Source organism: Oryctolagus cuniculus, chromosome 8, assembly GCF_051225735.1.
Source record: "Oryctolagus cuniculus isolate XC-2025 breed Fujian yellow rabbit chromosome 8, ASM5122573v1, whole genome shotgun sequence".
NCBI lineage: Eukaryota > Metazoa > Chordata > Mammalia > Lagomorpha > Leporidae > Oryctolagus > Oryctolagus cuniculus.
The window spans coordinates 39,187,031-39,213,612 of record NC_142874.1 but is presented as its reverse complement, the minus strand read 5'-3'; the positions used below and the strand labels follow the sequence as shown (position 1 = coordinate 39,213,612).

The 26,582-nt window shown below is 47.6% G+C and overlaps 1 protein-coding gene across 18 annotated transcripts in view; it reads right to left on the bottom strand.

The window, feature by feature from the left end:
• Window positions 1-26,582, bottom strand: part of TRIM2 (tripartite motif containing 2) — a 182,682-nt gene that overhangs the window by 18,382 nt on the left and 137,718 nt on the right. For all 18 annotated transcript variants that reach the window (XM_089302319.1, XM_089302316.1, XM_089302322.1 and 15 more), the window contains 5 exons: window positions 20,642-20,793; window positions 19,080-19,260; window positions 17,546-18,269; window positions 1,399-1,502; window positions 1,019-1,186 (listed from right to left, as the gene is read on the bottom strand). In XM_089302319.1, the coding sequence (XP_089158445.1) occupies window positions 1,019-1,186; window positions 1,399-1,502; window positions 17,546-18,269; window positions 19,080-19,260; window positions 20,642-20,793 (1,329 nt within the window). The remainder of the gene's footprint in view (window positions 1-1,018; window positions 1,187-1,398; window positions 1,503-17,545; window positions 18,270-19,079; window positions 19,261-20,641; window positions 20,794-26,582) is intronic.

The following is a 26,582-nucleotide window of genomic DNA, read 5'->3' as shown; positions in this document are numbered from 1 at the left end:
GCCAAAGATGTTAGAAAGGAAAATATAAATTGCTCTTGTAAGAGTCTGTCGATCACTTCCTGGCCTTTTGGCTAAGATCAAGTGAACAGTCTATTGAATGAGCTCATGGAGTCATCAGGATTCCAGGATGACTTATGAAAAGCAGCATCTCTGGCCTTTAGGAAGTAACACCAGGGGTCAGGAAGCCTGAATCCCAGCTGATCCAGAAGACTTCCTTTTTTAGACAGGGTTACTAGAGGCATGCAAAGGAACATGGCTTAGCTGCCTGTTTTGGATGAGACACACAGCACCCTGAAATAAAACCTCACTTAGACTCTACTCAAGTTCTAGGAGACAGATATTTACTTGCTGGGGAAACAGAAGCTGGTTTTGCATTTCCATACAGTCGATGGTGGCAGGAACACCAAACACATCAAATGATGAGAGCCCTCAAGGTCAAGCTCAGCTCACACTTTTCTCGCTGAACTAAGGCTCGATTTTCTTTCCCTTCCAACCCCTGCTACCACACACTCTACCGCTGCGGCTTTAGGTTACACCCATTTGTTTGCAGGCTGACATGAACTGTCCTGTGCATTAGCCTTTCTTCCACAATGAGCCTGTGCAGTTAAAGGGCAGGAACTGCGCCTTACAATTCTATTTCTTCTCTGTCATCTGAGAAAAGACAGGGGATCTCACAAGTGACAACTGCAGGTTAACTTGAAAAATATAAACTGCCTCTTAACCCTTTTCAAAAGGTTGGATGAGTAACAGGAACTTCCTCTATAAATCTGTGGTTTAAGAAAATGACCGAAAATCTCACACTGCTGTATAACACAAAGTCACAGTTAGGAGACATGATATGAGCAGATCTATGAAATCGGCCTTGTGGCTCTCACTTCGTAACGCTTAGATGACAAGATGTCTTTGTGCATACGGAATTGCTGAACAATAATGTGGAACTTAAAGAAGCAAAAGACAATTCTGTCGTTTCCTGTTCCTTCTCACTACTGTTCAGGGGCCAACTGTTGGTCAACCTTACCTTGAACTTCCCATCTGAAGAGAAAATGCTAACCCATTTATTATCATAGTCGGCAATGATGATGTCCCCACTAGGGTGCACGGCGACCCCCGTGGGCCGCTGCAGTTGCCCGGGAGAGCGGCCTCGTATACCAAAACGACTTTTGAACTGGCCATCGTTGGAAAATATCTGTAAAACAAATCACAGTCATTGGGGTGTGAAGTAGCCCAGGAGCTGCTGAGGAAGCGGCAGGAACATCTGTCTTATGAACTACAGCTCAGAAAGTGCAAACTCTATTCCGGAAAAATCTACACACACCGCGTATCTGAAGTCTAAAGTAGGAAAATATGCACCTGTATCTTTCTTGTAAACAGTTAAAGGTATAAAACTAGGGACTATACCTGTACACATTGGTTGTTGCTGTCTGCAATTAATATCTTTCCACTTGTAGACGCAGCTACCCCCTGAAGATTTGTAAACTCTCCTTTATTTCTTCCTTTGGTGCCTAAAAATAAATGATAAAACCACAGACATTAAGCACTAAAGAACGATTTCTCAGTTTCAGCCAAAGAATAATTCAACCATCTATAGGTGGTCTGAGAATGCATTTTTTAAACTATACTTTTTTTAAGAACCTCTCTTTCCTCCATAACCTATTCCATATGTTACTAAACTTCTCTTCCAGATCAATAAAGTCTTTGCAAAATCACATTTTAAGACAAATGCAAGTCTCCTCCTATTAATCTGTCAGTGTACATCAACATGATTAAAATACACTTAGATTCCACAAAGACATAAAAATAAAAACTAGGAGATGCATTTGGAGAGGGATCCTATTCTAGGGCTTTGCCAAAATCCTCCTCTCTCACTCAGCTGCTCTTGGCTCTGATACCAGGACATTTGATTTTTTGTGCATTTAATAAACCACTTGGCCATCGATATTATAAAAATAGCAGGCTGAGTTTCACTTACTGGCTTTACTTATGCATTCTTTCCAAAGATCTGATCAATACACTGTGTATTCTTCCTGAAAGTATAGAGGATATCATGACAGGGTACTGTCTAGATAAAATAAATAAAGCAAAAGGCAATTACTGAACCCAAGGAAAATAGCCTTATCCTTTTTTTTAAGGAAAAGAGGGAGCAGGGGTCAGAAAAACAAAAACATCCACAGGTTAAGAGACATCAGCTTTTGTTTCCGAGGAAGTTTTACTACTTATTTCAGTAGGAGTATCTAAATATTAATGGATTGGGGCAGGTAGCTAGCTTAGTGGTTAAGCACCAGTTAAGATATTAATGCCCCACATCAGCATCCCTGGGTTTGATACCCTGTTCCAGACCCTGTCTTCAGGTTTCTGCTAATGTGGCCCCTGAGAGGCAGCCGTGACAGCTCAGTTAGGTTCCTGCCATCAATGCAAGAGATTTAGATTGAGTTCCCAGTTCCACTGCAGGCATTTGGAAAGTGAATCAGTGGATGGGAGTTCTCTCTCTGTCTCTAAAATAAACAAATGAAGACACTTTTAGGCCAGTGCCGCGGCTCTCTAGGTTAATCCTCCGCCTGCAGCGCTGGCACACCAGGTTCTAGTCCTGGTTGGGGCACCGGATTCTGTCCCGGTTGCTCTTCTTCCAGTCCAGCTCTCTGCTGTGGCCAGGGAGTACAGTGGAGGATGGCCCAAGTGCTTGGGCCCTGCACCTGCATGGGAGACCAGGAGAAGCACCTGGCTCCTGGCTTCGGATTGGCGCCACACACCGGCCGTAGTGGCCATTTTGGGGCGGTGAACCAATGGAAGGAAGACCTTTCTTTCTGTCTCTCTCTCTCTCTCTCTCACTGTCTAACTCTGCCTGGCCAAAAAAAAAATAAGAAAAATTAAAAAAAAAATTAAAAAAATAAAGACACTTTTAAATAAGTTAATGAAACATCATGAACTTTGCTCAAAAATGACCTGGAAGGTTTAAATTTTCAAAGAGAGAGAGAGAGACAAAACAATTCCTTAGTTTAACAGTTTCATTTATATTCAGAGGATAACCTGATGCTTTTAGACATCGGTTCAGTGACTTAGGAAAGAGCAGTCAAGGATGCACTGATGCTGGGCCACACGGAACACACGCGGAGGCACTGCCAGGGGCAGACTCTCCCAAAGCGGATTTTTCGGTTAGCGAAGTGACGTTGGTGGTGACTTAAACTCAGAATACAATCAGCAACACAACTGCTGGGCACCCCCATCTCAGATGACCTGGTTCTCCCTGGGCACACCAGGTTCTCGTTTTACTGAAATAAAGGATCCTATCAGTTTACTCGGTACCTCTCTGTCTCATCTGCTCTCAACTACAGGAAAGCAAGGTTTGCGAGCCAGATCCTCAAAGCAGTCTCTGCCACACGGTGAAGCCAAATATGCTATTTTCTCACAAGGTGTCAAATGAGAGGATCTTTTACAGCGGCTCCATGGCGAGTCCCTGTAATATGCGTGAGTCGGGTATCAGCCGACTTTCTTTATAACAGGAGTGTTGGAGTGGTATTGTGGCACACAGGTTGAGCCACCTCTTGTGATGCTGGCATGCCCAGGAGTCCCAGATGCTCTGCTTCTGATTCATCTTCCTGCAAATGTGCCTGGGAAGGCAGCAAACAATGACTCAAGTGCTCGGACCACCGCCACCGATGCGGCAGACTAGGGTGGTCTTCAGCCTGGCCCTGACCTGGATTTGGCAACCATTTGGGGGGTGAACCAGTGGATGGAAGGTCTGTAAAGAAAAAGGGGTATAACAGAGAGGAGACAGAATACAAACTCACAGCAAGGCTGAATTTATTCAAAGAAAATAAGCTTGCAAACGTAGACCAACTGCCAGCATGTACACAGACCAAACATGTGGCAGAGGGCCCAGACCCCAGTAGGCTGGGCCTTTTTCTATTTTAGGTGGGCTAGGAATGGGGGTTAAGGGGGGGCAGTAGGTAGCAGTGAGCTTCCCCATACAGGTTCTTCAAGTATGGCCCTGCTGGCTTCCAAACCTGGGAAGGAATGCAGGGGGTACGGTGGAGAATAGGGTGTGAGACTGAACTGGCATCTTGAAAGAAGGCAGGGGTAACAAGAACCCAAAATGGCTGAGGCTTCATCCTTGTTCCATCAGCCCTGACTCTGTAGATAAGGAGATAGGGCACCTGTTTCTTGCTGGCTACTTCCTGCTGATCCGGGACGCAGACATGGGGAAAGGATCTATATTCGGGATCGGATTGATTGAAGAAGAGCAGTCTTGTATTGTCAGTTGGCCTCTGCGAGTTTATTTTCTTTGAATAAATTCAGTCTGGCTGTGAGTTCGTATTATGTCTCCTCCCTTTTTCTTAAATTTGGTGCCCCGAGTGAAGAGGCACCAATCTGCACCTCTTTTCCTTACAAGGTCTCTCTTCTCTGTCTCTCTCCTTTTCCCTCCGATGCTCTGCCTTTCAGATAAATAAATCTTTAAAATACAACAAAATAAAACTATGGGGTTGGCATTGTACACATATACTGAAATGGCATACTAGACCCTATAAATATGTGCAATTAATATGTGTAAATTAGAAATATATATATATATATATACACCCTTAAGATTTATTTACTTATTTGAAAACAGAACAACAAGGACAGAGTTGGAGACAGAGAGTGAGAAAGATCTTCTATTTGTTGGTTCACTCCCCAAATGCCTTTAACAGCCAGGTTTGGACTAGGTCAATGCCAGGAACTCTATCTGGGTCTCCCACATGGGCAGTAGGGATTCAAGTACTTGGGTCATCGTCCACTGCCTTCCCAGGCACGTTAGCAAGGAGCTGGACTGGAAGCACAGAAGCCATGACTTGAATCAGCGCTCTGATATGGGATGCAGGTGTTGTTGGCAGCTTAATCCACCACACCACAACGCCCACATTGAAAATAAAAATACATTTTTAAAAAGATGGTGTATTGCAGCGGTTAAAAAAAAAAGAAATCCGGTCATTTGCAACAAAATGGATGAATCTGGAAAACATCATACTTAGTGAAATAAGCCAGTCTCAAAGGGACAAATACCATATGTTCTCCCTGACCTGTGATAACTAATAGAGCACCTAAAAGGCAAGCTGTAGAAGTGAAATTGACATTTTGAGAAGCAATGACTTGAACAGGCCTAGTCTTGACTGTTGAGGAACAGTTTTTTAATACTATTTCTTCATACTATTTGTTGAACTCTTTACTTAACACAGAGTTAATCATATGTGTATAAAGTCAATTAAAAATAGATCTTAGTAAAAAATAAGAGTGGGAATAAGAGAGGGAGGAGGAGGAGGGGTGGGAGTATGGGTGGGAGGGTGGACATGGTGGGAAGAATCACCGCGTTCCTAAAGTTGTAATAATGAAGTCTGTAATTTGTAAAACTGTATAGTTCTGCAAATAAATAAATAAATAAGGTGTGTTGGTTCTTGTTGGGCTGGAGGCAAAGGAAGGGGTGATTGGCCCTTGAAGGAGATGTGTACTAATGTTGTTTTTGTTTTTGATTATTCCCCAGCGTTATGAAGAACAGCTGGCTAATGGATATAGAACAACCGAAGAACTGAAGAAAGAAATAATTTTTAAAAATACATTTTGGAGGCCGGCACTGCAGCTCACTAGGCTAATCCTCCGCCTTGTGGCGCCGGCACACCGGGTTCTAGTCCCGGTCGGGGTGCCGGATTCTGTCTCGGTTGCCCCTCTTCCAGGCCAGCTCTCTGCTGTAGCCTGGGAGGGCTGTGGAGGATGGCCCAAGTGCTTGGGCCCTGTACCCCATGGGAGACCAGGAGAAGTACCTGGCTCCTGCCATCGGATCAGTGCGGTGCGCTGGCCGCAGCGTGCCGGCCGCGGCGGCCATTGGAGGATGAACCAACGGCAAAAGGAAGACCTTTCTCTCTGTCTCTCTCTCTCACTGTCCAGTCTGCCTGTCAAAAAAAAAAATATATATATATATATATTTTAGGGGCTGGCACCATGGCACAGTAGGTTAATCCTCCGCCTGCGGCACCGGCATCCCATTTGGGCACCAGTTCTAGTCCCCGCTGCTCCTCTTCTGATCCAGCTCTCTGCTAAAGCCTGGGAAAGCAGTAGAAGATGGCCCAAGTCTTTGAGCCCCTGCACCCACGTGAGAGACCCGGAGGAATCACCCGGCTCCGGGCTTCGGATCAGCACAGCTCCAGCCGTTGTGGCCATTGGAGAGTAAACCAACAAAAGGAAGATCTTTCTCTCTGTCTTTCCCTCTCACTGTCTGTAACTCTAGCTCTCAAATAAATAAAATCATAAATATATATATATATTTAAAAAGTAGTGGGGGCAGGGCCAGGATCTCTTAAGGATAAAAACTTATAATAATAAAAATATTTGATAAACAACAGCATGGATGCAGCTAGATAAGGAGCTGAGGACCAACTAAAGAAGCATAATTCGGTACAACTGAGATTAGAAGATCAAAAAAAAAAGTAAAACAGAACAAAACGAAACAACAACCCAGGCTGTTATATACTCTTTTTTTTTTTTTTTTTTCTTGACAGGCAGAGTGGACAGTGAGAGAGAGAGACAGAGAGAAAGGTCTTCCTTTGCCGTTGGTTCACCCTCCAATGGCCACTGCAGCCAGCGCGCCGCGCTGATCCGATGGCAGGAGCCAGGTGCTTTTCCTGGTCTCCCATGGGGTGCAGGGCCCAAGCACCTGGGCCATCCTCCACTGCACTCCTTGGCCACAGCAGAGAGCTGGCCTGGAAGAGGGGCAACCGGGACAGAATCCGGCGCCCCGACCGGGACTAGAACCCGGTGTGCTGGCGCCGCAAGGCGGAGGATTAGCATAGTGAGCCGTGGCGCCGGTGAGACTCTTGCTTATATAAAACTGGAAATGTGTCCATGGCTAGAGGCCATTCAGGTAGAGAAAGAAATACGGAAAATAAAGAAGAAAGGGCTAAGATGCACCTGAACAGAGCTGACGAACACTGATTTGCTGTGCTTCTGGTCCAGAGAGGGACACAAGAGCCTAAGGTTCCCCTTCCTTGAAGCTTCTGCTCTGGTAAAGCCATTGCTACTCAACACAGACATTGCAGGTGGCAGCAGTGGTGAAAGCAAGGACAGAAAATGGACAAACGAGTGCCTCAGCAGAAGTCAGAAAGAGGGGAAACAGATGAGCAAAACAATTGGACACTTCTCTTCATCCTTTGCAGGAAGAAATACACATTTGAGGGCCAGGAAAATGGGCAGTCATTCTATTTGGGGGTGTCATTTTGCAACCCGGGGAAACATGTGGTCAGACTCCATTTTGATTTAGAACAAGGAGAAGAAGACTCGGCCCAGCTGGCCACCAGTGTGAGCTGCTCAGAAGCGCCCAACACTGCGCAGGGAAGCGAAGGTACCGTGCAGCCGCGGGCAGATGTGCAGCCGCGGGCAGACGCTGGGAAGAGGTTCTCCCGCCTCTGAGATGCCCCCCAGGGGAGGAGCCAGCCCAGCTCTTCCTCCTGGTCTCAAGTCAGCGTCAGGCTGAGGCCCCACGTGTAAACCACATTGCAGAGATGGAGAAACTTCTGCCTGTCTAACATCACTTGTATGTCTTTAAAAGAGGCTAGATGAAACACACCCTGTCATTTTACTTTTACTTTTTTTTTGCTTTTAAAAATATGAAATATTGGGGCCAGTGCTGTGGTGTAGCAGGTAAAGCTGCCACGTGCAGTGCCGGCATCCCATTTGGACACCGGTTCAAGTCCCAGCTGCTCCACTTCCGATCCAGCTCTCTGCTACGGCCTGGGAAAGCAGCAGAAGGCTCACTCTGCTGGTTCACTCCTCAAATGGCTGCAATGGCTGGAGCTAGACCAGATCAAAGCCAGAAGCCCCTTCTGGGTCTCCCACATTGGTGCAGGGGTCCCCAGCACTTGGGCCATCTGCTGCCTTCCCAGATGCTCTCACAGGGAGCTGGATCAGGATCTGGGATGCTGACATCAGAAGAAGCAGCTTAACCTGCTATGCCACAACAGCAGCTCCAGGCTTCTATTTTTATTAGCAGTTTAACTAGAAAAATCTTGGAGGTGAGTAATGAACTACAGTGTATTGTCCTTATGCTGGAATGTTCCCATGTTTACAAAGAATCCTGGGGGGGCCGGCGCTGTGGTGCAGTGGGTTAACACCCTGGCCTGAAGCGCCAGCATCCCATACAGGCGTCGGTTCTAGTCCCGGCCACTTCTTTTCCGATCCAGCTCTCTGCTATGGCCTGGGAAAGCAGTAGAAGATGGCCCAAGTGCTTGGGCCCCTGCACCCACGTGGGAGACCTGGAAGAAGCTCCTGGCTCCTGGCTTCGGATTGGTGCAGCTCCGGTCATTGCGGCCAACTAGTGAGTGAACCATCGGATGGAAGACTCTCTCTCTCTCTCTCTCTGCCTCTCCTCTCTCTGTGTAACTCTGACTTTCAAATAAATAAATAAATCTTAGAAAAAAAAAGAATCTTGAGACAAAAATAAAATAAATAGAATTCCAGAAGTAGACATACTTGGGGATCATGCTTAACTCTGTAAGGTCTTTAGTACAATCTCTTTAGTCTACAGAAAAGTGTCTGCCCTCTCTACAGTATTCTAAATACGTCCTTCAAAGTAGTTCTTCCATAATGAATATAACACAGAACACATTCAGTACTTACAAAATCTCTTCCTTCTTACTTCAGTGCAAGAGATTTCATTTGAAGGCCAGCACTGTGGCACAGTGGGTTAAAGTCCTGGCCTGCAGTGCCAGCATCCCATATGGGTACCAATCTGAGTCCCAGCTGCTCTACTTCCAATCCAGCTCCCTGCTAATGCACCTCGGAAAGCAGCAGCAGATGGCCCAAGTCCTTGGGCCCCTGCACCCATGTGGGAGACCTGGATGAAGCTCCTGGCTCCTAGTTTCAGATGGGCCCAGCTCCAGCCATTGCAGCCATTTGGGGAGTGAACCACAGAATGCAGATCTCTTTCTCTCTGTTTTTCCCTTCCTCTGTCTGTAACACTGCCTCTTAAATAAATAAATAAATAAACCTATTATAAAAATGCCTGCTGGGCCGGTACTATGGTGTAGTGGGCTAAGCCTCCTCCTGCTGTGCTGGCATCTCATATGGGTGCCGGTTCTTATCTTGGCTGCTCGTCTTCTGATCCAACTCTCTACTATGACCTGGGAAAGCAGTGAAAGATGGCTCAAGTGCTTGGGCCCCTGCACCCATGTGGGAGACCCAGGAAGAAGCTCCTGGCTCTCAGCTTTGAATCTATCTGTCCAGCTCTGGCTGTTGCAACCATTTGGGGGAGTGAACCAGCGGATGGAAGACCTTTCTCTCGGTCTCTTCCTCTCTCTGTAACTCTACCTCTCAAATAAATAAATAAAAGCTTAAAGAAATTCCTACTGAAGGAGTGAATTATTAATGACTGACAGAGTAAATGACATGCACATTACATCATGGGAAAATGAGATGTTTAACAACAGTGTACATTCTCTCAGCCCCTGAGTTAGCAGCACAGATATTATTGTTCCCATTTTAAGGATGAGAAAGTTGACGTTTAGCCACATCACAAGGGCAGCGGGAGTCCAGGGAAAGGCTAACGCCTGCCTCCTCTGATGCTTCCATCACCTTTGTCCTGTTACTCACACTGCGTCTTCCTGATTGGACTTTAAAAGATCCGGCTTTGGAGGTGAGGATACTTATGCTTTGGGCTCGCGTGGGTCACACTTTCTGCTCAAGATCCTTTCGAGGAGTCTGTCCCTTCTTACGTAGTGTTTCAACTGTTTGTCTGTGGCCCTCACTTGAGCGGAAGCTCCCTGAGGTTGGAGCGATGTCTGCCCTGTTCACTGTTGCACCCAGGGACGCAGCACGGGGCCTGTACTCAGCGTCAGAGGCAGCTTTGCTCCACTTAAAATGCAAGAAGAGAGCCCAAGGATGAGACTCTCGAGGGGTCAGGGTGGAGTGCCTATAATGACCTCAGATGCCCAACTAGCAGGACATTTGACGGAGGGAAGGAGGTGGCTTGCAGAGGTGAGGCAGGGAGGGCCGTGAAATAGTACCCTATCTTCCTGCAAGCCTCTGAACTCAGGCTACGTGATTTTACACATCCAGCTTTTTAACCAATTGATTTGTTTTCCTTTTGCTTGAACAGCAGGACGACAAAGATCTTCCATCCTCTGGTTCATGTCCCAGATGCCCACAATAGCCAGGACTGGGCCAGGTTCAAAGCCAGGAGCCTGGAATTCCACCCAGGTCTCTCACATGGGTGTCAGGGACCCAAAGACTTGAGTCATCATCTGCTACCTCCCAGGGTACATGTTAGCAAGAAGCTGGAATCAGAAGCGAAGGCGGAACTTGAACCCCGGCACCCTCTTATGGGATGCAGGCATCCCATGGGGCATCTTAACTGCTCCACCAAACACCTGCGCCCACACATCTGCTTTAAATGACACTGTTCCAGAGTACGAATGAGTGCTTCATTCAACTTCTCTTCTACTCATTAAGGTATGGTGCATGAATTACAGAACCTGAAGGAACTGAACAGGAATTCTTTCACTCCTGCCCACGCGTTCTGGTTTTCCCTTTGTTCCGTGGCTTTCTTTAGTAGCTGACAGCTGAGTTCACAGCTTCCAGCCAGCAAAGTCTTAAAAGTGAAAAACACTGGAACACGAGTTCCAGGCAGTCACCATCCACAGAGGTTCTAAGCTACTTCTCTACACTTAGGCAGGACTGTGTTCCAGTGCAGTATTATTAACACCGCAGCTCACTCAGAGGGGCACACACGTAAGTTTTCAGGCTCGACAGGCACCAAATACCCCAATATGGGAAAACCACAGGAATTAAAAGGACATCTTCAACGCAAAGGAATCACAGAGCTATCAAAAAGGCAAAGGGCCTCACTTCTGGAAGCCTCAGTTCCTTCAACAGTTAGGATAATTAGGGGCTGTCCTGGCAATTCGGCTGGGAGGCTGGGGCAGTTGGTGACTTCCTGCGTGTACTAGTCGCTAGGTTATGAGTGCTCCCATCACAGCTGACATCAAGCTCCTAATATGGAGTCCCTGACACAGCTGGTAGGAGCCGGCTCTAACCCACCATGCACCATACTGCGGTATCTTAATCCTACTGTGGGATTATCTGTTTACTGTGCCCACTGCAAAGTAAATCTAGCTGTGGAATCAAAATTTAAGTTCTCATTTTGGCTATGCTATTATTACAGAAAAATGTTAGCCATCCCTTTTATAAGGTCTAAAGATCAAATTATACAGGAAATGAAAGTACAAGTGGGGTCTTCAAAATTTTCATGGAAAATGCTAATTGTGAAAAACTACATGTGTGGACTTCAAACATTTTTGCAAAACAATAAACTTATCTTTTAATTCCATTTTCCCATCAACTTTTTGAAGTACCCCCGGGTACTGGATTTTAAATGACATATGGAAATCCTTTGGACTAAGGATTTTAATTGAGATGCCACACCACAGCGCCTGGCTCAGAGAATGCACCTGCCTTTCTCCTCGCCTCCATTTCTGTGTATTCCCTCAGGTACGTGCAGGATACAATGCATGGTACTGGCACAACAGGATTGCTCTTGCAGCTCACTGCTCTGCCCTGGGCTGTGTGTCCCTGGACTTCCAAATGGGTGTGGTGAAAGGGAAATTAAATCAGGCATAGGCCATGACTTGATCCTCTTCAAATGGACAAAGTGCACGTGCCAAGTATTCTTCTGCTCATTGTTGGGGACATAAATGGTTGAAGACATCATCCTCAACACTCAAAGAAATGACAGCCTTGTCAGGTAATAAGACCCAGGCCTAACTAATGATAATATCAATGGATTCTGAAAAAGAAGGGGGCGCTTTAAGGGAAAGATTAAATTCACCAACGAAGCAGCAGAGCTGGCAGCCAAGGTACAGGGAGCTCCACCACCAATGTGTCCAATGTCATCACTTTTGGTTCCTCTGATCTTTGCTCACCCTGCACCCTCTCACAAGATGTGTCCCTTAGAACAACCATGGTCTCTTCTCTCCACTTTTCCTTCTCTCTTCTCGCTGGTCCTCTGTCTGGGGGCTGCCATTTCTGCCTGCCAACTTCTGTAAGTCCTGCTCACCATCCAAGTCCTGGTTTAAATCCCTTCTCATTTCTATAGTTTTCTATCACCTGGTGTTAGAGGTAGGTGGGCATACAGCTGTCATCCCAAGCGGTAACCTCCTTGAGAAAAGAGATCTCCTTTCATCTCTATATTCCCAGCATCTATCATAATGCCTGGCAGGCACTAACATTTTTTTGAGTTATATTATTGCATACTGAGTGCTGTTTTTCTCACTAGAATATGGATTAGAGGAATATGGGGGCCAGTGCTGTGGCATAGTGGGTTAAAGCTCTGGCTTGCAGTGCCAGCATCCCATTTGAGCACCAGTTCGAAACCCAGCTGCTCCTCTTCTGATCCAAGTCCCTGCTGGTGAACCTGGAAAGGCAGTGGAGGATGGCCCAAGTGCTTGGGCCCCTGCACCCACGTGGGAGACCCAGAGGAAGCTATCTGGCTTCAGATAGGCTCAGCTCTGGCCATTCCAGCTATTTGGGAGTGAACAAGTAGACAGAAGACCTCTCTTGCTCACTCTGTCTTTACCTCTCTCTGTAACTGTCTTTCAAATAAATAAAATAAATCTTTAAAAAAAGAAACAGACTTTAAAAAAAGAGGAATATGACAAAAAATACTTAGGAATAAATTTAACCAAAGAAGTAAAAGAGCTGTACACTGAAAAATATGACATTAATATAAGAAAATTGAAGATGACAAATAAATGGAAGATATCCTATGTTCATGGAATGGAAGAATCATTATTTTTAAAATGTCCATGCTACCCAAAGTGATCTCAAATTCAGTGCAATCTCTTGTCAAAATCCCAGTTCACAGAAACAGAAATCCTAAAATCCATTTGGAACTACAGAAACCTCCATATAACCGAAACAATCTTGACCATAAGAAACAAAGCTGTAGGTATTACGCTACCTGGTTTCAAAATCTACTTCAAAGCTATAATAATAAAAACAGCATAGTATTGGCACAAAAAGACACAGATTGCTGGAACAGAACAGAAAGCCCCAAAATAAATCCATGTATTTACAGTTAATTGATTTTTCAAGATACATGTTAAGAACACATAATGAAGAAAGGACAGTCTCTTCAATAAATAGTGCAGGGGAAACTGGATATTCACTTGCAGAATGAAATTAGACCTTCATTTCATACCATAGACAAAGATCAACTCCAAGTAGATGCCAAACTTCAATATAAAAACTATAAAACCACTAGAAGAAAACAGACGGAAAGCTCCAGGACACTGGTCTGGGCAATGACCTTTTGATAAGAATCTGAAAGCACAGCAGCAGAGAAACAGGACAGACAAACGAGGGACTGGAGTTACGAGTTAGACAGCTGCTTGTGATACCAACACGCCATAGTGGAGTGCTGGTTTGAGTCCTGGCTGCTCTGCTTCTAACCCAGCTTCCTGCTAACGTGCCTGAGAAGGCAGCAGGAGGTGGTACTTGGGCCCCTGCCACTTATCTGGGGGACCAGGATGATGTTGCTGGCTCCGGCTTCAGCCTGACCCTGATCTGGCTACTATGGTCATTTAGGGAGTGAACTAGCAGATGGAAGATACCTATCTCTCTCTCTCTCTCTCATTCTCTGTTGCCCTGCTTTTCAATAATTATATTAATTTTAAAAACAGATAAAATTTCATCAAATTAAAAAGCTATATAGCAAGTCCTGCACCCATGTGGGAGACCCAGATGGGAGTTCTGGGCTCCTGCCTGGCCCAGCCCTGGCTGTTGCAGCCATCTGGGGAGTGAACCAACAGATAGAGCTCTTTCTCTGTCTCTCCCTCTCTCTCTGTAACTCTGCCTTCAAATAAATAAATAAATCTTTAAAAAAATAATTTTAAAAAGTATAAGGAACTTACGTAACTCAACAGTAAAAAAATCACCAATAATCTGATTTAGAATTGGCAAAGTGGTGTGGGCACTTGTGATACAGTGTGGTACACAGCTTGGGATGCCTGCACCCCACATCAGAGTGCCAGTTTGGGTCCTAGCTACTCGACTTTCCATACAGATTCCTGCTGATGTATCCTAGGAGGCAGCAGGTGACACCCAAGTACTTGGGTCCCTGACACCCATGTGAGTGACCTGGATGGAGTTCTGGACTCCTGGCTTCAGCCTTGGCTATTGCAGTCCTCTGGGGAGTGAACCAGCAGACGGAAAACTCTGTCTCTGTGTGTTGCTCTGCCTTTCAAGTAGATAAAAATAAACAAACATTTTTAATAGCAATACAATGGTTAAATGGCCTAAATAGAGATTTCTCTGAAGACATGAAAACTGCTAACAGGTCTGTGAAAAATGCTCAACTTCAGGAATCGTCACGGAGATGCAAATCAAAACCACACCAGCACCATGATCGTGGACTTGTAACTCCAAAAACAGTTCCAGTTTTGAGTGGGAAAGGGGAGGGTTGCGGGTGGGAGGGACGTTATGGGGGGGAAGCCATTGTAATCCATAAGCTGTACTTGGGAAATTTATATTCATTAAATAAAAGTTAAAAAAAAAAAACAGTTCCAGTTTTATAACTGTGAGAAAGTAAGTTTCTGTCATTTAAACCCTCCAGACCATGGCAGCTCTGGCAAACTAAGAGAATATCTTTTTTTTTTAAATTTTTTAATTTTTTTATTTTTATTTTTGACAGGCAGAGTGGACAGTGAGAGAGAGAGAGAGACAGAGAGAAAGGTCTTCCTTTTGCAGTTGGTTCACCCTCCAATGGCCGCCGCAGCCGGCGCACTGCGCTGATCCGATGGCAGGAGCCAGGAGCCAGGTGCTTTTCCTGGTCTCCCATGGGGTGCAGGGCCCAAGCACCTGGGCCATCCTCCACTGCACTCCCTGGCCACAGAGAATATCTTTACTTCATTAATAAACCTGGACATAAGGCTATACACTAGGCACCGTTCCAAATTCTTTACCAATGTTTCACCATATAAACACCTTTCCACCAGTGTCAATCAATTTCTCAATGGGTAGGAGGAGAAAAGTAGACCCCTGTCCTCCCAGGGTAGGAGCCGAGAGCTAAAAACTCATACAGGAGAGGCCGTTGACCCTCGCACATCAGAGTGTATGGTTCCATGCCTGGCTCTACCTTCTGATTGCAGCTTCCTGCTGATGCATACCCTGGGAGGGAGCAGTGATGGCTCAAGGAACTGGTGTGGGTCCTGCCACCCACGCGGCAGGACCTGGATTGTTTCCCCAGCTCCTGACTTTGGCTCTGGCCTAGCCCCACCCCCTGTGAGCATCCAGGGGTGAGCCAGCAGATGGCAATGCAGGCGCTCTGTCTCGCCTCTTAATGAAAACAACACAGGGGTGTCTGTGTGTGCGTGTGCGTGTGTGTGCGTGCTGCTGCGGGGGGGACCCCTATGAGACATTTCTATTTCCTTAGGTGGTATCAGAGGTGGACATGATGAAAATGAGTAAGAGTAAAATCTTTTTTTTTTATTTGAAAGGCAGAGTTACAGGGAGGGAGAGAGAGAGAGAGAGAGATTGAGAATCTTCCATCTGCTGGTTATTCCCCAAATGGCTGCAATCAATGGGCAGAGCTGGGCCAGGCTGAAGCCAGGAGTTAGGATCTTCAACCGGGTCTCCCACATGGGTGCAGGGGCCTAAGCACGTGGGCCATCTTCCACTGCGCTCCCCAGGCCCATTATCAGGGAGCTGGATCAGAAGTGGCACAGCTGCACCTCAAACCATACGTGCCCATATGGGATGCCAGAGGCACAGCTTAACCCAGTACACCAATGGCAGCCCCAACAGTAAAATCTTAGCTACCACTAACGGAGAATTTACTGTTCTCTGGTGAGTGCCCAGCAGATTCCAGGAATTCTCTCCTTTCACCCCAAACAGCAACCTCAGATTAGGTCATATTTCATTCCTTATATTTTACAGCGAAGGAAAACAGGGCTCAGAAAGGGTAAGCCAGCTGTCTAGTTCTCAAGAAAAATCTGTATTCGGATGCAGATTTGCCCAATTCCAGATCAAGCCTTTTACCACGGAACACTGTCTAGAGAAGTCACCGGGAATCACACTGGGAAAATGAATTTGTCCTCGGATCACTAGGAAGCAGCAAGCTAGGGTTTTTTCTTTTTTGAAGAGAAAAGGGAGTAGAGAGACTCTAACAGCCTTAGCAATTACACTTGCAAAAACAATGGTTCTCATTTAAATTCCTCCTACATGGTTTGGAACTTGTGTATCCTGGCATCTTCATTTTAAGGACACGGAAAGTGAAGCTCAAGAGATCTGCCCAGGGCTCCAGCAAGTGGGAGGCTCCCACCGCCCTGCCCCAGCTCTGCTTTGGCAGGTGCATCAACAGCCGACTCCACGCCCACACGCCAGTGAAAGTATGAGGGCCTCCTTGGACCAGGATTCACCCTGCAGCATCAACACAGCAAACCAGGAATGTTCTGGAGCCTTGGCTTCCCAAGACACTCCTGGGGCCAAGTTGCAGCAGTGGTGAGGAGAGACTGAAGGTGCCGCCTGACACCCCTTCCCTGCCTCCTACCCAGCACAGTGCGCACTTGCTGGTTCTAAAGGTTCCAGAAAGTTCTGCAGGACAAACCTTACTTTCCTGCAGTCGGCCAAAGCTCCCCCCAGTGTAGCTGATCTGCAGAACTGCTTTTCTACACGTGTCAGTTGCAGCAGCCTCCCAGGGCCACTGCAGGGAAGGGCGGACCCCAGGGAAAGGGGTGTTGGCAGGAAGCTACTTTCTCAAGGAAACCAAAAGGCAGACTTTGTCTCTCTTAAGGAGGATCAAGCCCTCTGTTACTTAGTTTGCTTTCTGTTGAGGAAGCAAACAGTTAAAAAAGAGACAGTGCTCAGAGGCAGCAACACATCAGATGAGGTAAGGGCTGAGAAGTTCCCAGAGCTCTTGGCTCAACCCACACCTACTGGCTTCTGCCTCAACCCCGCCCCAACCTCATTCTGTTCTCCCAGTTACCACCCAGCCCCTCCCCTTTGGGGTGCTCTCCCAGGGGAAGCAGCTGGGGGCACCACAATGGCAATGCCCCACCCTGGACAAGTGGGCAGAGAAGCAGCAGGGGGCTGCAGGGGGCCAGGGATGGCTGCCTGCAGGGGGGTGAGGCTGGAGGCTGCTAGGGCCACACCTCCCACCCCCCACCCCCCATACCCCCAGGGGCTGGGTGGGGGGACAGGCCAGCATTTTCCTTAAAGCATCCAGACCGCAGAAGCCCTGAATTTTCTGTTTCTCTTTTTCATTTATATTCAGATTCCAATTTTCTACTGTAACTCTTTTGCGGGAGGAGGTGGGGGAGGGGGCAGGAGGGGAAGGAAGCGAGGGGAGAGGAGGAGGGGAAGGAGGGGGAGGGGGAGAGCAGGGGAGTGGGAGGGGGAGGGGAAGAGGAGGAGGAGGGGGGAGGTTGAGCAGGAGGAGAAGGCACATCTCCAGAGGGGGAGAAGCGGGGACCAGACCCAGGGGTGGGGTCCCGAGCCGCGGCGACGACCCCTCCCCACCGCGCCCCCGGCTCACCCACGCGGAAGATCAGGTCGTCCTCGATGGGGTTCTCTTTTCGCTTGCCGGTGCTGTACATGCTCGCCGGCCTCTTCACCGCCTTCTGCTTGACGTGGCCGCTGCCGGGGGACTTGACGCGCCGCTTGACGCCCTCGGTGGTGGGCGACACGTCGGCCGAGCGGATCACCTTCAGCTTGAAGGGGCTGCCGCGTATGTGCTGGTCGTAGAGCCGCAGCGACAGCGTGAAGTCGCCCTCCTTCTGCACAGTGTAGAGGAACTCGTACGTGCCGTTCTTGTTGTCCAGGATCTCGCCGTCCGCCACGCTGCCGTCGGGCGTGCTCAGCTCGGCAGTCAGGTAGGCGTTGCCGGTCTTGCACAGCTCGCCGTCCTTGTCCTTGGTCGTTATGGTGACGGACATGGGCTGCCCGATGATGGTCTGCCGCAGGCCCTCGCCCGTGGCCACCGTCTCGGAGGCCACGGCGTTGGTGGTGAGGATGCTGCCCAGGTTGTGGATGGATTTCTTCAGGCCCTCGGTCTCCACGATGAAGTCCAGCTGGTCGTTCTCGCGCGGGTGCAGCGGGAAGTCCTGGTCGGCCAGCTCGTTCAGCTTCTCGCTCATCTGCTTCTTCACCAGCAACACCTCGGTCTCCGTGCCGTGGTGCAGCGCCTGCGCCGTGAAGTTGCTGCAGCTCTTGATGCTCTCCTGCCCCTGGAGCAGGGTGTCCAGCTGGGACTGCAGCACCTGCGGGCAAGGGGGAGGCGGGAGGCGCGGGGCGGGTGAGTGCCGCCGGCGGGGCGGGGCGCAGGCTCCCTCCGGAGGGCCGAGCCCCAAACACCCAGTGCTAACACGGGATTCTAAACCGCAGCCCCAGCACCTGCTCTGGCTATTTCCTTTCTGCCCCGCCCTGTCTCTCCCACACAAATATTTCCTGGGTCATGTGTTTTGGAGAGGGGCAAACAGAAACATGCTTGCCAAGAGCCTGCCAAACCCGCGGCGCTGTCTCCTGCCATCTGAAATAATCATTATTCAGTATCTGTTCCCTAATAACCAAAGCTCCCCCGTCACCACCCACCTAAAGCAACACAAACCAGAACAAAGGAAAACTCTCTGCACCTGAATATCAGAGGCTTTGCATGCCTGGTTTTGTGATGCGCCTGGCAGAGTTACACAAAGGCTGCAGCCAGGGCTCACTTTGAAGTTGGAAAACAGGTTGGTGTGGGTGAGAGCAATTAAGAGCCTATTGGACTTTATAATTAAGGAAGGAAAACAATCCCTCTTAACCCTAAATCCCGAAAGCATGCCATTGTATTCAACCTCGCCTTTTGTCGATGTACAAACTGGCACTTAAGGTCACGGATAGAGCTGTGCCAGAAATACGAAGGCCAACAAGGAAACAGAGTGGAGTATCTCATTAAAGGAAAATTAGGGATTAGCGCACAATGGAGACACGTGAGGACGCACCTGAGTCCCCCCAGAACACACTGAGCTAGAATAAATGCCAAGGACCCCTGGGTCTCTCCCAGGACGAGGGTAAGGAGGACTGGGTCTTACTTTATGTTTGAGGCCGTAGTTGACTTCCAGCTCCATAAGCAGCACGCTCTTGCGCACGTTCAGAGTCTTCTGGAGCTCATCGAAGGTGGAATGGATGTCATCCACGATGCTGGCCTTCTGGTTGGTTAACTGATGAATGATTTCCGAGATGAACTGGAGAGCGGAATCAATTTCCGGGAGCCTGGGGATCAAGTTGTTAGAGATCATTATGGAACACCCCCTCTGGAAATATTCCAGAATCTGCACACATTCTGTGTTGCAAGCAAATGTTTCTACTATGCCTTTCATCATCTTCACAAGCCACTAAGGGAAGAGCGGACGTGGTACATGAAGGGACTTTGAGGGTTCGTGTCTATTTCACTTTAGCCATCTCATTTTAATAAAGACTCGAAGTGCTCTGAAAAGCCACTGTGGTCAGTGTTTGTTGGGGGACTGTCCCATGCATTGCAGGACGTTGGACAGCATCCTGTCTCCTGCAAGATGCCAACGGCATCTCAGAACACAGTGACACCAAATATGTCTCCAGACATTGCCAGATGTCCCCTGCAGGGCACAGGGTCCCACGGTTGAGAACCACTATTCTTTTTTTTTTTTCTTTTTGACAGGCAGAGTGGACAGTGAGAGAGAGACAGAGAGAAAGGTCTTCCTTTGCCGTTGGTTCACCCTCCAATGGCCGCCGCAGCTGGCGCGCTACAGCCGGCGCACCGCGCTGATCCGATGGCAGGAGCCAGGTGCTTTTCCTGGTCTCCCATGGGGTGCAGGGCCCAAGCACTTGGGCCATCCTCCACTGCACTCCCTGGCCACAGCAGAGAGCTGGCCTGGAAGAGGGGCAACCGGGACAGAATCCGGCGCCCCGACAGGGACTAGAACCCGGTGTGCCGGCGCCGCAAGGCAGAGGATTAGCCTAGTGAGCCGAGGCACCGGCGAGAACCACTATTCTAAACACATACACACACACATATATTAAATATTGGAGCTTTTATTCAGGACACCCACACTCTGCTCCTGGGACTTCTTGTATGTTCTTTCAGTCAGCACAGAAGACCTGCTTTTTCCCAATGTCTGTGGACTACGGGTGAGAGATTTAGTGCTCTGCCTGCTTTTCAGCTGGCTGTTAATCTCCCTGTCTTTGGGCTTCCTCCTGCACCCAACAGCTACTCGGTTCCCTCATTTCCATGCCAAAGAAAGAACCTGAAAGCAGGAAAAAGGGGCAATCCCTGCTCAGGACAAAGGGAAAGGGGCCAGTCCTGGCCACCTGAGCGGTCCTGTGTGTTGCCAAGGAACTCCCCAGAGTTCCCTGCATCCTACTTTAATTCATTTCCTCCTGCTGAGGCACTAGATGGCACCAGTGTAAGCTAAGGAGGTCGGACTTTTCCAAGGGGCAGGGGGTGGCCTTCAGCGCTACACATCCACAATCCCAGGAGAATTTACTTATGGCCCAGAAAGACTTATTCCCGAAAGGGTGACATGAACCAACTGTCGCGGGAGACAGAGACCATGAGGCCGGCCCGAGCTGCTGCAGCCGAAGGGGCCAGGTGGGGGTCTGGGGAGGGAGGCCTCACCTTTTGTTGACAGCGTCCAGCTGGACCTGGAGGGAGGCCTTGTGCTGCTCTACCACATCCTTGAGTGGGACTGTGGGGTGCTCCGCGTGCTCCCCCTCCGTGCACTCCCGACACATGGCGGTCTCACAGGACTGGCAGTAGAATTCCATCACCTGTGGGTAACACAAAGAAAGCCCCAGGTTCAGGGCCACGGGCTGCACCAAGCACTTGTCCTGGTGTTGCGTCGTTTCATTCTCACAGCCACCCCGGGATGTCCCCCATCGTGATGTCCAGTTTCACGAGAGGAAAGGGCAGACAGGCCTCGAGTCTCGTACAGAGGAGGCTCTGCCTCCAAAGCTGATGTGTAGCCGGCAAACCGGCATCTCAGTGGCCACTTCCCCAAGTGCAGGGCTGTGGTTCTCAAGCGTTTTGGCCTTGGGACCTCTATATTCTCTACAAATTATAGCTTTTGTGTATGGGGATTATATCTACAGACATTGGTCGTATCAAAAGTTGAAAGTGAGGGGCAGGCACTGTGGCATAGGTTAAGCTTCTGTATGCAGTGCTGGCATCCCATATGGGTCCCAGTTCGAGTCCCGGCTGCTCTACTTCCAATCCAGCTCCCTGCTAATGCGCCTGGAAAAGCAGGGGAGGATGGCCCAACTCCCTGTCACTGGCGTGGGAGTCCAGAAGGAGCTCCTGGTTTCTGGCTTTGACCTAGCTCAGCCATCTGGGGAATGAGCCAGTAGATGGAAGATCGCTGTCTATCTGTCTGTCCCTCTCTCTCTTCTCTAACTCTGCCTTTCAGGTAAATAAAATAAATCTTTTAAAAAAATTAAAACTGAGAAAAAGTTTCAAGTATCTATTAATTATAAAAAGTGATAAACCTGCAGCAGCACTGTGGTACAATGAGTTAAATCACCGCTTAGGACGCCGGCATCCCATATCTGAGCGCCAGAGTTCAAATCCTGCCTCTGCTTCCAATACAGCCTTCTGCTAATGAGCACCCCGGGAGGCAGCAGATGATGGTTCAGGGGCTTAGGTTCCTGCCGCCCATGTGGGAGCCCTGGGGCTGCTGGCTCCTGGCTTTGTCCTAGTTCAGCCTTTGCTGTTGCGGGCATTTAAGGAGTGAACTGGCAGATGGGCAACCTCTCACCTTCTCTCTCTGTCACTTTGCTTTTCAAATAATAAACATTTGGGAAAGAAGTGATAAGCCCTTTAAGTATTAATGTAAATGACATAATTGATGGCAAATACCTACATTTTGTGAATCAAAACATTTTGTGAGAAGACAGCATTGTTTCCCCTGTTTGTAAAATCTCTGCAGTGCCTGAGTTAATAAAAGATAGTTGGGTTCTCATATCCGCTCCTGTATTCAGTCTGTTCTAATCACATACAATCTCTGGAAAATTCCACTGTATGCCCCTGAGAGAGAGAGAGTGGGAAAGGAAACCATGTCTTTGTATGACTGCACTATAAATACAGTTTTGACCTTGTGAACACCCTGTAAGGACCATAGGACCCACGAGGGTGCTTGGACCACACTCTAAAAATCGCTGCTGTTTGGATAAGAGCTGGACCGGGCAGTATACTTCCTGTCTCCACTTATTGGGCTGAATGACCTCAAGCCAATGACTTCCCTTCTTTGTGTTGCCGTTTCTGCCTCTGTCAAATGGAGATTACAACAGTCAGCGACTTCACTGGGCTGCTCTGAGTATTAAATAGGTTAGTTTGCATAAAGAACCCAATGATGCCCCCTGGCCCGAGATATATCTTCAATAAGTAGCAGCTGCCACGATGATGATGATGATGCCACCGATGACATCACGTGCTTACCTGAAAATAAAGCTACCTATCTTGATTAACTGAACTCTTAGTAACGATACAGCATCAAGCCTGAATGCTGGTTTTCTTGTAAGATACTCCCCTGTTCTTTCTGGTTTGTGAATTCCCAAAGCACTTTTCTCTGTACCCCATGGATGAAATATTTATAAGAGGTCTTAAGTTCCTGAGCACAACAGCAACCAACTTGTAACCCAGAGCCTAGGTAACGCCTTGCATATAGTGAGTACTCCATGCTACTGCTGAATGAGTGAATGGGAGGACACTCTTCGTCATGACTTGGGTGGCAGGTGTTAGTTCTTCCTTCCTAGGGCTCCGTATTTTACTCAGTACTTTCTGGAACCGATTCTCCCAGGAATAAAGCACTCAGATTGCTGATAAGATTTGGAAGAAATCTTTGCCAAGTTCAGATGAAAGTCCTCAAACCATCTCCGAGACAGTTTTACATGTCATATGCCATCATAGTCTGAAGTAGGCAGATTCTGAGTTAGGGGTTTGAAAACACATTCCTTTTTTGTTGTTGTTGTTGTTGTTGTTGTTATATAAAGATTAATTCTATGTACTTTATTCCTCTACAGACCTTTTGGGAATGTGGTTGGACTATCATTGAAAGTTTCATTTCTTCTATAAAATTTATTTTGTTTTCACTTTATTTGAAAGGCAGAAAGAAAGGGAGGGAGGGGGATGGAGAGGAAAGAGAGAGAGAGAGAGAGAGAGAGAGAGAGAGAGAGATCTTCTATTTCCTTATTCATTTCCCAAATGCTCACAACAGCCAGGGCTGGGCCAGGCTGAAGCCAGGAGCCCAGAACCCAGTCTGGACCTGCAGATGGGTGGCACAGACCCAGGTACTTAGACCTGCATCTGCTGCCTTCCAAGATGAGTATTTGCATGAAGCTCATCATAGTTGGAATAGACAGGAGTCAAACCAGGCACTTTAATATGGAATGCGGCTATCTCAAGGGGTTGTTTAATTACTGTGTCCCTTGCCTGCCCCTACAGTTTTCTTTTTTAAATCCACCTTCTACTCAAAAACATTTCTCCACAAATTCCATTAACACGTACTTGAATAAAGAATCTCAAGTGAAAATTCAAATATTCTAGGAGGGGTGGACATTCAGCCTACCGGTGAAGACACGGGCTACGAAGCCCACATACCACGTCGGAGTACCTGGGTTTACCCTCAGCTCCAGCTCCTGAGTCCAGCTTTCTACTAATGCAGGCCCTGTGAGGTAGTGACGATGACACAAGTGGTTGAGTTCCTGCCACCCACCTGCGAGATGGATTGAATTCACAGTTCCAGGCTCTGGCCAGAGCTGGTGGGTGTGTGGGCATGGTGGTCATTTGAGGAATGAACAAGTGGGTGGGAGATTATCTCTCTCGCTCTCCCTCTCTCTCTCCTTGCATCTCTCAAACTAATCAATAAAAAGTTAAAAAGCAAACAAAAACCAAACACCCCACAGGAAGACCTTAATTTTATTCAGGTCTGGTTCCATTAAGCAGAAGGCCCAGCACATGGCAACTATTGAGGATTATTTGCTAAAGGATTTTTGTGTGAGTTAAGGGATGCGTCCTTCTTTCTCTAGGGAGAGGCAGCGTTAGCTGATGGAAGACTTCCTTGTGGGTAGCTTTGGACATTTTACTACGCTGCTTGCCTTTCTGTGTTTAGAAAATGGAATTACCTAAAATTACATGCAGTGCCATAGGAAACTTCCTAGCATTAAGTTTTTAGAACTTCTTCTTGGAAATGCAAATCTTTGGTAATAATATATAAAACCTACATCAAAAATATTTTACTCATTATGCAAAGTGCCAGCAAATGGGAGGATACAGGAGTATTTCTCATTAAACTCTAGGAATTTCTCAGGCAAACTTCATCTGTGGAATACAATGACTGTGAAGGCCAAGGTTCCTTGTCCCTGCCTGGCTTCAAACACAAGTGGCTGCCTTTTAACAGAACATTTTATTTTTAGACTGTACACAGCCAGATTAATTTTTACTAATATTTCAACTTCATAATCAGTTTCATGAAACCCCTCTAAAGCTGGCTGTCACTGACAGCCATGTGCAGCAGAGGTGAGCCAAGAACCAAGAACAGAAAGTGAAGAGACTTCTTCCCCCAGATATTCAGGGTTCTGGGGCTCGTGTACGTTTCTTGGCTGGGGACCGCACACTCCCGAAGTCGGTGCAGCCTGGGACCCAGTTCTCACACTCTCCTCAGGAGACAGGAGCATGGCCTCAGGTCTATGGGCCAAAGGCAGTATGCATTTGGGAATCATTGTCCATACTGGATTTAGAAGTCACAAGGACTACATCATGTTAGGTGCACAGGAACATGGAGTCACCGCAAGGTACAGGGGCAAGTGCTGTGGCACAGTGGTCAAGGTGCCAGTTGGGCTGGGGCAAGCATTGTAGTGCAGTGGGCTAAGCTGCCTCCTGCAACATAGGCAGCCCATATCTTAGTGCCAGTTTGAATCTTGGCCACTCTGCTTCTAGTCCAGCTCCCTGTAAATGTGCCAGGGAAGGCAGCAGAAGATGGCCCCTGCTACCCATAGAGGAGACTCAGATGGAGTCCTGGCTCCTGGCTTCAGCTTGGCCCAGCTCTGGCTGTTGGGGCTATTTAGGGAGTCAAACAATGGATAGAAAATACCCCCTCCCCCGTAGCTACCTTTCAAAGAAATTTAAAAAAAGTTTAAAAAAAAATGCCAGGGGCTAGCACTGTGGCACAGCAGGGTAAAGCCCCAGCCTGCAGCGCTGGCATCCCTTACGGGCACCAGTTCAAGTCCCAGCTGCTCCACTTCTGGTCCAGCTCTCTGCTATGGCTTGGGAAAGCAGTAGAAGATGGCTTGAGCCCTTGGGTCCCTGCACCCACATGGGACACCCGAAGAAGCTCCTGACTCCTGGCTTCGGATCAGCTCAGCTCTGGCCGTTGCGGTCATCTGGGGAGTGAACCAGAAGATGGAAGACCTCTCTCTCTCTCTCTTTCTGTCTCTACCTCTCTCTATAACTCTTTCAAATAAATAAAATAAATCTTAAAAAAAAAAAAAAGCCATTTGGGAGGTGTCTTATATCAGAGTGTCTGGGTTCAAGTGTCAGCTCCACTCCGGATTGCAGCAGTGGTTTCTGCCATCCACCTTGGCTTGAGTCTTGGCTCCTGGTTTGGGAAGTGAACCAGAAGGTGGAAGACCTTTGTCTGTCTATCAGTATCTATCTCTCTACCTTTCAAATAAAATGAAAATAAATAAAAATTAATAAAGTTCTCGCATGTAAAAAATGTGCAAAGTCCTCAAGTCCTCAAACCAGAGCTGATTGTCTAAGAGAAAGACTCAGCACCGGTCACTAGTGCTAATCCTTTTAAAGTTTCTGTTTTAAAATAATTGATTCAGGAGCAGGGTGATGCTGAAAATGGCAGATTAGAGAAAGCCCTGTCACCATACAGACAAATGAGCTACTGGAAGAGGCTTCAGTGGCAAAATCTGACCAAAAAATATAGGTTTTGCAAAAATCAGTTCAGAAAAGTCACTAAACCAAACCAAAACAATGAAAATGGGTAGCAAGGAAAAAAACGGAGTGAGGAAGTATAAAACTGACCAAAAAAAAAAAAAAAAAAAAAAAAAAACCAAAACACATTACATAGTTTGATAAAACTTTAGCTAGAGGGGCCAGTGCTGTGGCGTAGTGGGTAAACTGCTGCCTGCAGTGCCAGCTCGAACCCATCCAGCTCTCTGCTGTGGCCTGGGAAAGCAGTAGAGGATGGCCCAGGTCCTTGGGCCCCTGCACTCACTTGGGAGACTCGGAGGAAGCTCCTGGCTCCTGGCTTCGGATCAGCACAGTTCCAGCCATTGCAGCCAATTGGGGAGTAAACCAGCAGATGGAAGAGCTTGCTCTCTCTCTCTCTCTTTCTCTCTCTGTGTAACTCTAACTTTCAAATAAATAAATGAATCTTTAAAAAAAAAAAAGACTTTAGCTAGACTAGCCAAGAAAAAAGAAGATTCAAATTACTAAAACTGGGGAGGAAAGTATGGAAATTTCTATTATCATAGAAACATGAAGAGTATTAACAGAATACTAGTTGGATGCCAACCAACTGAATAACCTAGATGAAATGGACAAATTCCCAGAA